Raw genomic sequence first — 12570 nt, 5'->3', positions numbered from 1 at the left:
CCCTGTTCTCAAGATAGGTGGGGTCCCAGAAGTTGGTCTTCCACCAATCAGCAAGTTATATGGGAGAATTTGCTTTTGTGGAACAATCTCTTTAAAAGGGAACCCGTCACATACTTTATGCTGTACTCACTAACAGCAGCATGAAGTAGTGATGTACGTGCTGATTTCAGTGGCCTGTAACTTACAAAATAATGTGCAGGATTTTTTTAAGAACTTACATTACGTTTCTGAAGCTCCAAGCAAGAGAGGAGTCCAGTTTATTTAAGAGAGCCTAGTAGCCTTGCCCATCCACCCTGTAATAGCTACAAGTGTGGATGGGGAGAAATAGCTGCACCTCATGAATAAACTGGACTCCTCTCTTGCTGGTAGCCACAGAAACGTGCTGCAAGTTCTTAAAAACCCATGCACATTACCCTAGAAGTGACAGACCGCTGAAATCAGCATGTCTGTCACAACTTAAAGGGGTTGTCTCGCAAAAGCAAATGGGGTTATACACTTCTGTATGGCCATATTAATGCACTTTGTAATATACATCGTGCATTAAATATGAACCATACAGAAGTTATTCACTTACCTGCTCCGTTGCTGGCGTCCCCGTCTCCATCTAATTTTGGGGTCTTCTTGCTTTTTTAGACGCGCTTGCGCAGAAGGGTCTTCTCCTTCTGGTCGGTCCGGGCACGAGCGGCGTTCTGGCTCCGCCCCCTTCTACGCATCATCGCGTAGCTCTACCCCGTCACGTGTGCCGATTCCAGCCAATCAGGAGGCTGGAATCGGCAATGGACCGCACAGAGCCCACGGTGCACCATGGGAGAAGACCTGCAGTGCATCGTGGGTGAAGATCCCGGCGGCCATCTTGGAGAAGGAAGAAGTAGGAAGAAGGAAGAAGTCGCAGAGCGGGGATTCAGGTAAGTAATATTTTTTGTTAAATTTTAACACATCCCTTGGGTTTGTCCTTTGCCTATGCAAAAAAAAAAAAAAAAAAAACCTTTTGGCACAAGACAACCCCTTTAAGGGCTTTCACACGTCAGTATTTTTCATCGGTATTTTGTCAGCCAAAACCAGGAGTGGGTCTAAATTACAGAAGACATGAAAATCTCTCTATTATACTTTTTCTCCACTCCTGGTTTTGGCTCACAAAATACTGATGACAAATATTGTCATATGAATAAGCCCTTATACCAAATTACTTGAGGACGATATAAAGTACATGATAGGCTCCCTTTAACCCCTTGAGTGGCACGCCCGGAAATTTTCCGGGACGAGCTCCACTGCTCATAGTGACATAGCCCGGAAGATTTCCGGGCTATGTATCACTATGGGAGCTGCAGAGCACAATGCCACAAGCTGTGACAGTGTGCTCTGCCTGCACAGTCCTACACAGAGCAGTGCAAGGGCTTTGAAAAACCAGCTGAAGATATTGCCGATCTGCCGGCAACCTCCTGCTTTGTTTACAGGTTGCCATAGAGACCATAGGCTTGTCAGAAGCAAGCCGATGGTCTCTGTGGCAGGGAGAGCTTGGTGCTTGGCTGTCAGAGGACAGCTAGGTACGAGCTCTTACAGCAGAGATCAGAGAAAACCTCCGATCTCTGCTGTGTTAACCCTTTACATGCTGCAGTCTTTGTGACTGCAGCATGTAAAGGGCTGTCACTGCAGCATGTAAAGGGCTGTCACCATCTCCCTCCTGTTTAAAAAATCACAACTTGTCCCACAAAAAACAAGCCCTCATATGGCCATGTCAATGGAAAAAGGAAAAAGCTATGGCTCTTGAGACGCAACTGCAAAATTAGTTGAAATTCAATGATTTGAGCATTTTAAAAAACCTGCCCTGGTGGGCACGACAGGGTGGTAGGAAACCCGCCACTCAAGGGGTTAATGCTCTGTATTACTATAAAACATGACAGGACACTAATTTCAATGTCATAATTTATTTCTGTAGGATAAAAAGGCATGCAGAAAAAGGCGTGTTTACAATTTTAATAATACTGCAATATATTTGTCATATACATCTAGAATATTATGTTTATTAAACACAAAGTTGGCTAAAAGTAATACAATGTCCATTATTTGGAATACATTTTGGACCTTTTTGTTCCATTTTTGGTAGAGATGATTCAGATTCCATTCGTTCTATAATACAGAGTCATTTGTAGTACATCTACCTCGTCAGAGAGCTTTTAAGTATAAAAACAATTCCCTACATTGGTGAAAATAAACTGAACACATAAAGAGAAGAAAGAACCGATGTAACAGACAGGAATCGCATTTCAGGGAGTCGTAAAAAAAAAAATATGATAATGATCTTGAAGCATTTTGGACTTCATGTGTCAGCAGTGCATTCACATTTGGTAACCATATATAGAGTTATCAAAAAAATGCTGGGATTAGGAATTTTTTTTCAGTTGTCTAGGAGGCCTTAGGCCCCCATACACATTATTTTTGAGCCATCCGACTAAACATAGCAATATCATGAAAAACACTATCTTAGATAATGTTCGATTAATGAAGGCGTGGGGTGCATTTTTTTTGTTGGAAAAGCTTGGAGACCATAGGACAGTGTTTCCCAATTCCAGTCCTCAAGGTACCCCAACAGGTCATGTTTTCAGGATATCCTATAGAGAGAACATCTGTGGCAATGTGTGAGGCACCAACAATAATTACATCACCTGTGCAATACTGAGGAAATCCTGAAAACATGACCTGTTGGGGTGCCTTGAGGACCGGAGTTGGAAAAACACTGCCATAGGGCATCATGGGTATTGTATAACTTGAAGCTTCTGGATCCTGTTGCAAAATCAATATCACATATCATTCATATTACTAAATCTAACTGTATTAAAACTCTTGATTATCCAATATCTATAGGGCTCCGATAGATTTTTTATCGAATATATAAAAAGTTTGCTTCTTACTTACTGGAAGTGACTTTGCATTTGCTATAAAACATCAACCCAAAGTCATTTAGCAAGTTCTGATGCTATATGGCCTTGATATGGTGCAGCTTTTGCTTCCCTTTATAGGTTGCTTTTGTCTAGCAATCACAAAATACTTAATAAGCAATGAGGGACGTATGGCATCTGGGGTGATGAAAGTGGTACTACATGTCCAATGAGCACCAGTGAGTATTCTAGACTACAGTAACCCAACAGTCATTTGATATCAGCCATGGAAGTCATATTTATTTACTAATCAGCCCAACGTTCTATAGTCTGATTAAAATGGATCTATTGTTGTTTCAACATGCTTTTTCCATGAAATAATCTCCATTGGAGAAAAAAATCATTAGATTAATAAATTCTGTGACAGAAAAAAACAAAATCTTTTTTGTTAGATTTTTGGAAAAGACTTAAAACATTTGTCACTGTGTTTTATTGACTTTATTATAGGCCTTACTCACACAGCGCAGTCGTCGATCTTAAGGAAAAGTACTATGTGTAAGTCCTTCCATTTTTATTTTTCTCCTGTTTAGGATTCACACAAGAAAGTGTAAAAAATTATGACATATTTCCTCCATTTATGATATGTAGCAATGACTAATACATGAAGACCTGTAGAGTACTCCTGAAGAAGGGATTAAACATGTATCCATTACATTTCCCTTTTGTCCTATGAACATTAAAATACTGACAAAGTCCATGACTCTCGGCTCCCTAAGCTGCCTATACAGCTTCAACTGCTTTCGCCTGACAGCTATTCCTCCGGATTCACCCAGGCCCACTTGGCTCAGTTTAGCTTAATCTCCTGTCCCTATAGGGAGAGTAGAGTAAGCCTCTGACGGACGCCCCTGGTGGTGGTTTCTCACTTCAGATAGTAAAAAGATCAGACATGTAAAAGTCAACATGCCTGATCCTTTCTTTCTCTGACATATACTGCTGGAGACCACCATACATGCAAGAGTCCTCGGTCCTGCCGAAATCAGTGGGTTTGGCTGGCTTCTCTCTAAGAGATAGGGACCTTTAAGATGTACCAGAGCATGACAAATGATCTCTCTTGGCACTGCTGACTGGCTGAAAATACTCCATGAGGAGAGGAAAGCAGCCACATATTTATATTTTATTAACATATGTTATCACGCATTATTCTGACCCCACAATTATAATTTGGACAGGGGGTATATTTAGTAGATACAGTATTAACCCACTAGTTTACCTGTTTTGGGCAAGTCAAAGGATCTGTTCCGGTTAGAGATTCCCAGTAAGTTTTTGTCAATCACACTGAGAAACAAAGCAGGAACTCGTCAGTTTATATAATACATATAATATCTCAGAAACATCTGTTATCGCTGAAGCTCAAATAACAACTAGAACAAGAAATATTTATTCTAGTAGCACATAGACCCCTATACACATAGCACGAGACTCATCATTATCTTCCATTGTAACATCAGTAATCAATTAGGCAACTTGTCTTCAGTACAAAATACAGAATTGTCAGGAGTGCACTTTGCTTGTTGAAACTGCTCTAAAGGTTTATTATCTACATGTTCCCAACCGTCAGCTTAGTGTTATCAGCTAGAAATGGTAGGAGCGGTGTGAGGGGAGGCTTGTAGCTGAAATAGGCCAAGAAGTTCTTAGGGTTGAGCCTTTGTCTCAGGATCTTTATCATAGATGTAACTTCCAACTCCTCCTGTGTTCACACCTGGAATAAGCAAGAGAAATAGTTACTCATCAGTTTCTTGCTATTTCAATACTTTCAATGATAGAACATTTGTGAACTCTTTGGTATTCATGAAATTTCACAGAAATGTGGCTCAATATGTCCAGATCTTTGGCTAAATGTGCCTAGGCATTTTAGATAGCGGTTGGCCACATGATTATTTGGCTGCCAAGTATTTCTCTCGATATCCCTCACAGGCATGAATGCTCAGCTCAAAAATTCAATCCTTCTTTCCCACAACATCTGCCATCAGAAGAGAGTCGGGTCAACTCTCCCTATACATATTAGATAGTTGTCTGGTCTTACCCAAGTCAGGAGGTTAGGCCAACTTTCATCTAATGTGTATAAGGGGTGTCAATCTTCTAACATTCACATTAAAAATGGTAAAACCCCTTGTTAAAATATCACTTTTTATTGTAGATTTTGAATTTAAGTCATAAATCAATATAGTTGGCGCATAACTCAGGTGGCTTAAGTGCATTTTAACCCCTTAGAGACATAACTAATTTCAGCCATAAGGGAGTTGCGACAAGAATTTAGCGTTTCCACAATCAACAGGGTAGGGGGAAGTGTCTGATGGGTGGAGGTCCATTATTTCCTCGTACGAAAGGGGCAGCAGTTGAACGTGCATTCTTTTGCTGCATTGATCTATATGGGACTCCTAGAAATAACTGAGCCCTGTGCTTGGCTTCACTTAAGCAGTCCTGTAGAGATGAATTGTAGTGGAAGTGCATATACTCAACCATCACTTCATTCATAGGGCAAAAGGGATTCCTTTTCTAATTATCATAGGAGCTCTAGCAGTTAGACCCCTACCAGTCAGACATTTATATCCTGTACATTGGGGATAAGTTAAAATCTTGGCTCAATCCCTTAATGGCTTGAATCACACGAACGTATATCGGCTCGGTTTTCATGCCGAGCCGATATACGTCGTCCTCATCTGCAGGGGGGGGGGGGGGGGGGGGAGAGGATGGAAGAGCCAGGAGCAGGAACTGAGCTCCCGGCCTTTCCCTGCCTCCTCTCCACCCCTCTGCACTATTTGCAATGAAAGGAGGCGGGGTGGGGGTAGGGCTAAATTGTGAGAATTAGCCTTGCCCCCGCCCCGCCTCTCCCCATTGCAAATAGTGCAGAGGGGCGGAGAGGATGCAGAGAGGGGGCGAGAGCTCAGTTCCTGCTCCTAGCTCTTCCATCCCCTCCCCCCCTGCAGATGAGGACGACGTATATCGGCTCGGCGTGAAAAGCCAAAAAAATGTTTTTCTCTCTGTGCTCCAAGAGTCATAGCTTTTTTTTGTTTAGAGTAGCTGTATGAGATCTTGTATTATAAGGGGCAAAGCTTTACACCTGGCCTACAGTTGGGCCCAGAACTGCCATTTTTACCCATTAGCACCCAGCAATAAGCTTAGGAGTCCCCCTCTGTAAGCCTATTGTTGAACGCAACATTTGAGGTCTTAAACCAAGCTACTGCAGTAAGGAAAATATACAGGGGAAGCTGCTATTAATTAGTGGCTTCCCTTGCACTCACATAGCTACCTAAGCTGTGCTCAGGCGAAGCAGTAAGTGTTTTTCCTGTGGCATGAGCAAAACTCGGGATAAGCAGTAAAGGGAGGGTTGGCGGTTAAGGCTAGGTGTGCTATGATGATGGCGGCAATTGATTCACAAACAGATATTGTTTTTTAGTTTCTTAGTCCGACATGCCTTAACGACAAACAAAGTCTGGTGAGAGCCAGGTAATGCATTCCAGCAGAAGAACCTCATGCCAATCATAATACACATGATGCCAGGAGACAAGAAAAGCTTTCCATCAATAACTAAACTAGACATTCTGGATTGTTCCTGTAGAGTTCTACATGGGAACGTCAGAGTATCAATCATTGTAATAAAAGCAGATTAAGATGTGGTCTTCCTTATAACCATCCTCTTGGTAGACCTTCAGTGCAAAGGTCCTTTGAAAATAAGTGTTTTAAAAGTCTTCTGCTCCTAGGACTATCAGTATTTAGCTGTAATCCCTCAGGGAATCCTGGCAATGTGTTCAATTCCCTGGCCAATATAGGTGAAGTGATGCAAGGCTGTACTAGGTCCTTCAATGACACAAAACTCTTACTAGCCATTCTCTGCTTAAATGGTTGAAAGTCCCAAATGAGGCATTTCTTCTATTATTTTATAATGCTATAAAAGGGTATTTGTAAAATGTATTTTCTAAACCAGACGGCCCCTTTGATCCAACAGAAATGTTGTGGAAGAGCCAATGTGGGGGTTCATGCACACAGTCAACCATCATTCCTGAAGCAGTTCTGATTCCCTGCTCTTGCATTTAGATTCAACAAGTTAGATTATAGCAATATTATAAAGTATGACTAATATGGTTGTGTGTTAATATGTGTTGAAAACATCCTTTATGTATAAAATCCATTTTCTATGTATATATGAGATGTTTTTCAATTCTTATTTTTTTACTCACTGCCACATACACAAATATTTTCACGCCCAAGGAAAATACATCACCAGGATGCTTTCAGCATATGAAATGCATTGAGACAGTGCAGCCTAGAAAGGAAGTAGGCGCACTGTAAGCCAAGTGCACATGTGTGCGTCTAAGTAACCGTGAAGTGTAACTAAAGTAACTCTCACAAACAGAGGTCTCCTCTCTCTTCGCTGGAAATCCATCCAGCTTTATAGAAGGTCATTTTCACTTTCTCAAATATCCACAAAGACAAAAAAGTATCCTTGTATTTCTGAATGATACACCTCCCTCCATACAATTCACAACCAGTGACAGACTGTTGCAGCTGTTCTGAAGTCTTCACCTTGCTTTCAGGCCGGACCAGGGTTTAGCAGTGTCTCTACCTTTCCTGGAGCTGAGGGGTGTGGTGGTTGCATGAATGATGTCAGTCCTTACCTGTTTCTGAGTGGCTTGGCTCCTATATAAGCTACTAGCTGATATACCCGGCTTCGCCCGAGTTAATTTGGTACTGGTGTTTAACTGGTGTTCACACGGAAAATCTTCTGAAGTCGTGGTTACTTTAGAGATACCGGAAAAACGTGTTCACCATTTTGCATAGTTCTCTGCGTTACCCAGGAAACACCACGGGGAGGTAACCATGCGACGTTTCCATTATATAAAATGACATCAGGAAGTGAGAGAATTAGATTCCATACGTAAAATTTGGACACTAATTCTTTTGCACTTAGAATTGAATAATCGAGTTGGGACCCATTAACTTTTCCTATTTATGACATAATCAATGCTCAAGCCAAATTTCAAGTTTCTATGACATCGGGAAGTGAGAGAATTAGATTTCGTACGTAAAATGTGGACGCTAATTCTTTTGCGCTTTGAATTGAACAATCGAGGTGGGACCCATTAACTTTTCCTATTTATGACATAATCAATGCCTGTTCCAAATTTCATGTTTCTATGACACCAAGAAGTGAGAGAATTAGATTCCGTACGTAAAATTTGGACGCTAGTTCATTTGCGCTAGAATTGAATAATCGAGTTGGGTGGGACCCATTAGCTTTTCCTATTTATGACATATTCAATGCTTATGGCAAATTTCATGTTTCTATGACTTTGGGAAGTGAGAGATTTAGATTATGTACGTAAAATTTTGACGCTAAGTCTTTTGCGCTAGAATTAATCGAGTTGGGACCTATTAGCTTTTCCTATTTATGACATAATCAATGCTCGTGCCAAATTTCACGTTTCTATGACACCGGAAAGTGAGAAAATTACATTCCGTACGTAAAATTTGGACGCTAATTCTTTTGCGCATAGAATTGAATAATCAAGTTAGGACCCGTTAGCTTTTCCTATTTATGACATAATCAATGCTCGTGCCAAATTTCACATTTCTAGGACATTGGAAAGTGAGAAAATTACATTCCGTACGTAAAATTTGGACACTAATTCTTTTGCGCATAGAATTAAATAATCGAGTTGGGACCCATTAGCTTTTTCTATTTATGATATAATCAATGCTCGTGCCAAAATTCACGTTTCTATGACACCGGGAAGTGAGAGAGTTTGATTCTGTACGTAAAATTGGACGCTAATTCTTTTGCGCATAGAATTGAATAATCGAGTTGGGACCCATTAACTTTTCCTATTTATGACATATTCAATGCCCGTGCCAAATTTTAAGTTTCTATGTGAGAAAATTAGATTCCGTACGTAAAATTTGGACGCTAATTCTTTTGCGCATAGAATTGAATAATCGAGTTGGGACCCATTAGCTTTTCCTATTTATGACATAATCAATGCACGTGCCAAATTTCAAGTTTCTATGACACCGGGAAGTGAGAGAATTAGATTCCGTACATAAAATTTGGACGCTAATTCTTTTGCGCATAGAATTGAATAATCGAGTTGGGACCCATTATCTTTTCCTTTTTATGACATAATCAATGCTCTTGCCAAATTTCGAGTTTCTATGACACCAAGAAGTGAGAGAATTAAATTCTGTACGTAAAATTTGGACGCTAATTCTTTTGCGCATAGAATTGAATAATCAAGTTGGGACCCATTAACTTTTCCTATTTATGACATAATCAATGCCCATGCCAAATTTTAAGTTTCTATGACATTGGGAAGTGAGAGATTTAGGGTATGTACGTTAAATTTTGACGCTAATTCTTTTGCGCTAGAATTGAATAATCGAGTTGGGACCCAATTACTTTTCCTATTTTGGAGATAATCTATGCTTGTGCCAAAATTCATGTTTCTACGATGTTTCTATGGGTCAGTCAGTGAGTCAGTCAGTCAGTGAATGAGTGAGTCAGTGAGGGCTTTCGTCTTTATATATATAGATAGTAGATTTGACCTCAGTGCTGGTCAATGTTCAGTTGCTGCCTGGACTGCTGCTGAGGAGCTCAGCCCACCGCTGGAGCTCCTTCACCTTGCTGCTGTTGCTGCTTAAGTTAAGTTTCTTTTCTGTTATGGTGTACTGTTCCCTTTTTTGTGTCAGGGCTTCCTGGTAGGGACTTTTAGTGACCTAGGCACGAGTTGTGGGTCCGCACCTGTCGGAAGCGATCGGCCCGCCGAGCAGGCAGGGCCCCCTCCCGGGTTAGGGGTGTTTAGGGAAAAGATTTCCCTTAGCTTCGTGTTTGCGTTGCACAGTTGTGCCTTTTCTTTATGAATATTGCACGTCCGGTAAGGACGCAACACAAACATAACAAACACTGATGTTGAACCGGTTGTCTGTAGTACACACTTGAAGGATATCTTCGGTATAGAGCTACTCTAGGAAAGGAGAGAGCTTGTCTTTTAATTTCCCTCCCTTTTAATTTTTTCATGCTTACCTTTTGGTCCAAAAAGGATTCCGTAGCAAGGCTTGTGACAATAGGGCTGCCCATCATGCTGTAAAAAGTAAAATAAATGATTAGAAAGGGTGGACTGAACTGAAATGATGCTACAAAATGTATAACTGGAGCTGCAAGCGTGCAGCCACATTAGATGGTCACCGTATAGATAGATTACTACGGCATTACAATAGTTACCATTATCTACATTACACACATACATCTTATTTTGTATTAATTTTGAGTTTGATGTTTTTTTTCCTCCATTCATGTACTATATATAAAAGGTGTGGCAACCTAGGGGTTACTCGCTCACTGGATCGCTATCTTCTTCACCTAAGATGGACCCTGATAGACTCAGGACCACCGGACCACTTCAACACTGTGGCTTTGTCAGCTTTATTGCACGCACACCGCAAAGGATTATAGCATCAGCATACTGGAACATAACACAAACTTCAGGGTTTTCAGCCCTCAGTGTCTTTGTTACTCTCCCCATCAAGGGTGTCTAGGGGGCATCCTCCCCTGTCAGACTCGTGACGGACACAGTCTGATCTGTGCTGGACCTCAGCCTTTTTTTTTAATATATACCAATAAGGGGCATATAAAATGAATATTTATTAGAATATATCAATAGAAAGGTAAAAACACTCAAATGTGCGAACACGAACCTATGCGTTTTGGGAAAAAAAACTAAGCCTTAGGCCGCCTGCACACGGGCGGAAATCCCGCGCGGGATTTCCGCCGCTCAAAGCCTACATAGGAGTGCATTACAATACGCACTCCTATGCAGACGGCCGCGGTTTGGCTGCGCGAGATGTCGCGCAGCAAACAAACCGCGGCATGTCCTATTTTTGTGCGGGGCTCGCAGAGCCTCGCACAGATACGTTACTCACCCGGCTGCCGGCTCCGGTCTGCGCATGCACCGGCTGCCCGGCAGCCGGCACATGAAAGAGCCGGGGCCGCCGGGCGCGGGTGAGTACGTGCTCGTCTCTGCAGGCGCTCGGGTCGGGTCCCGCGGCGAGAATTCTCACCGCCGGATCCGACCCGCTCGTCTGCAGGCGGCCTTAATCATAACTTATAGACTGTACAAGGATAAAGTAATTTAAAGGTAACAGAATATGACATAACAAAAGTCTGACCAATCCTACTAATGAATAAATAATGAGCAAATGAAAAACAATACATTAGTATATAAATATAAAATCAGATTGGAGGTTAAGACCCTATGGAAATCTGTTTTTCAACCAAATCTAATAAGCCTCTCTTGAGAGCAATGTTTTAGACCAATCTCCACCTCTTGCTGGGCGACAATAAATGGTGGATTTCCAAACAATGCCTGAATTAGAGACAGATATATGCTCAGCAATACGTAGCTTTGATTTCCGTGATGTCCAACCAACGTATTGCTCCCAACAGATAGTACATCCAATAACAAATGACAGGACTGGTGCTACAAGTTATAAATGAGTATTAAAGTGGGGATATCGTAGTGGAAGAAAATGTTTTGGTTTGCATAATAAAAGACACAGAACACATCCTGATTGGGCACATCTGAAGCAACCTAAGGCCTCATCTCCACATGGAAATTCAGGCCTGTGCGGATTTCTGCTGCAGATTTCTGCTGCAGACACACTGTAAATTGTCTTTTTTTTCATGCGGGAGATCAATTGAGATATGAGCTCTATGAGCTCCTGTACGCGTTATCCACACTAAAATGAAGCATGTCGCGTTTTTTTTCCGCGCATGAAATCCACAAATCACTTAAAATAGCATTCGCGGCTAATTAATTAACCGCGGATGGTCGATGCTTTCCTATAGGTTTCGGATTTGCTTTTTTTTTCACGCATGGATTTGCTTAATATAATTTCCCCATGGAAATGAGACCTAAGGCCCTTTTACACACTATTATCTTTTGAGCGATAATTGTTGCGTGTAAACGTTTGCCCATCGTGCACTTACCGGGCACTTTTCGTCCATCGCTGAGTTCAGCTCAGCTTAAAATCCATCATCTCTGATGAGACGGACCGCACGCTGAGTTTTCCGTGGGCAGCGCTGATAACATTCTTTCAGCAGCAGTCCCGCAGGAGAACAATAGCGATCTATTTAGAGAACAGACCACCCAATGTTCTCTAAATACAGGCAAATGAAGCTAGCTAGTTAGCTACTATTGATTTAGTAGCTAATGCAAAATGATCGCTCAAAACTGTCAGTTTCGGACAAATTTTAAAGCGATCATCTGTGTGTAAAATTGGAGCTTCAGTCAGGAGCCAGTCTTGAGATGGCAAAATAGCTCCCAGCTTATACAACAATGCTATCATGTTGCCTATTGTATGCAGTTTCTTGGTGACAAATTTGAAACTTGGCTGGATAATCTGAGCGTGGGAATCATCCTGCATAAGAATAAGTAGATTGTTTAGTATGATTTGTTTGATGGAAGAAAAAAATCCACACTTAGGCCTCCTTCCCACGAACGGATTTCCGCCGCGTAATTCGCGGCGAAAATCCGCTGCGTTGCCCGCAGCTATTAGGTTCTATTGAACCTAATAGCTCAGGGCACACGGTGCGGAATTCCGCACCGTGAAAGCTTCCGTCGTCACCCGCGGCATGCTCTAT

General features: G+C 41.7%; 1 protein-coding gene across 1 annotated transcript in view; it reads right to left on the bottom strand.

The window, feature by feature from the left end:
- Positions 1–1915: 1915 nt before the first annotated feature.
- Positions 1916–12570, bottom strand: part of CRIP2 (cysteine rich protein 2) — a 141398-nt gene continuing 130743 nt past the window's right edge. Inside the window, exons 7-8 of the mRNA XM_066608602.1 lie at positions 9955–10012; positions 1916–4635 (exon numbers count right to left, since the gene is read on the bottom strand). Of these exons, the coding sequence (XP_066464699.1) occupies positions 4568–4635; positions 9955–10012 (126 nt within the window). The 3' untranslated portion in view covers positions 1916–4567. The remainder of the gene's footprint in view (positions 4636–9954; positions 10013–12570) is intronic.

The sequence above is a fragment of the Eleutherodactylus coqui genome, chromosome 6 (assembly GCF_035609145.1).
Source record: "Eleutherodactylus coqui strain aEleCoq1 chromosome 6, aEleCoq1.hap1, whole genome shotgun sequence".
In the NCBI taxonomy this organism is placed as follows: domain Eukaryota; kingdom Metazoa; phylum Chordata; class Amphibia; order Anura; family Eleutherodactylidae; genus Eleutherodactylus; species Eleutherodactylus coqui.
Note: the sequence above shows the minus strand (reverse complement) of the source record. Positions and strands in the feature narration are given on the sequence as shown.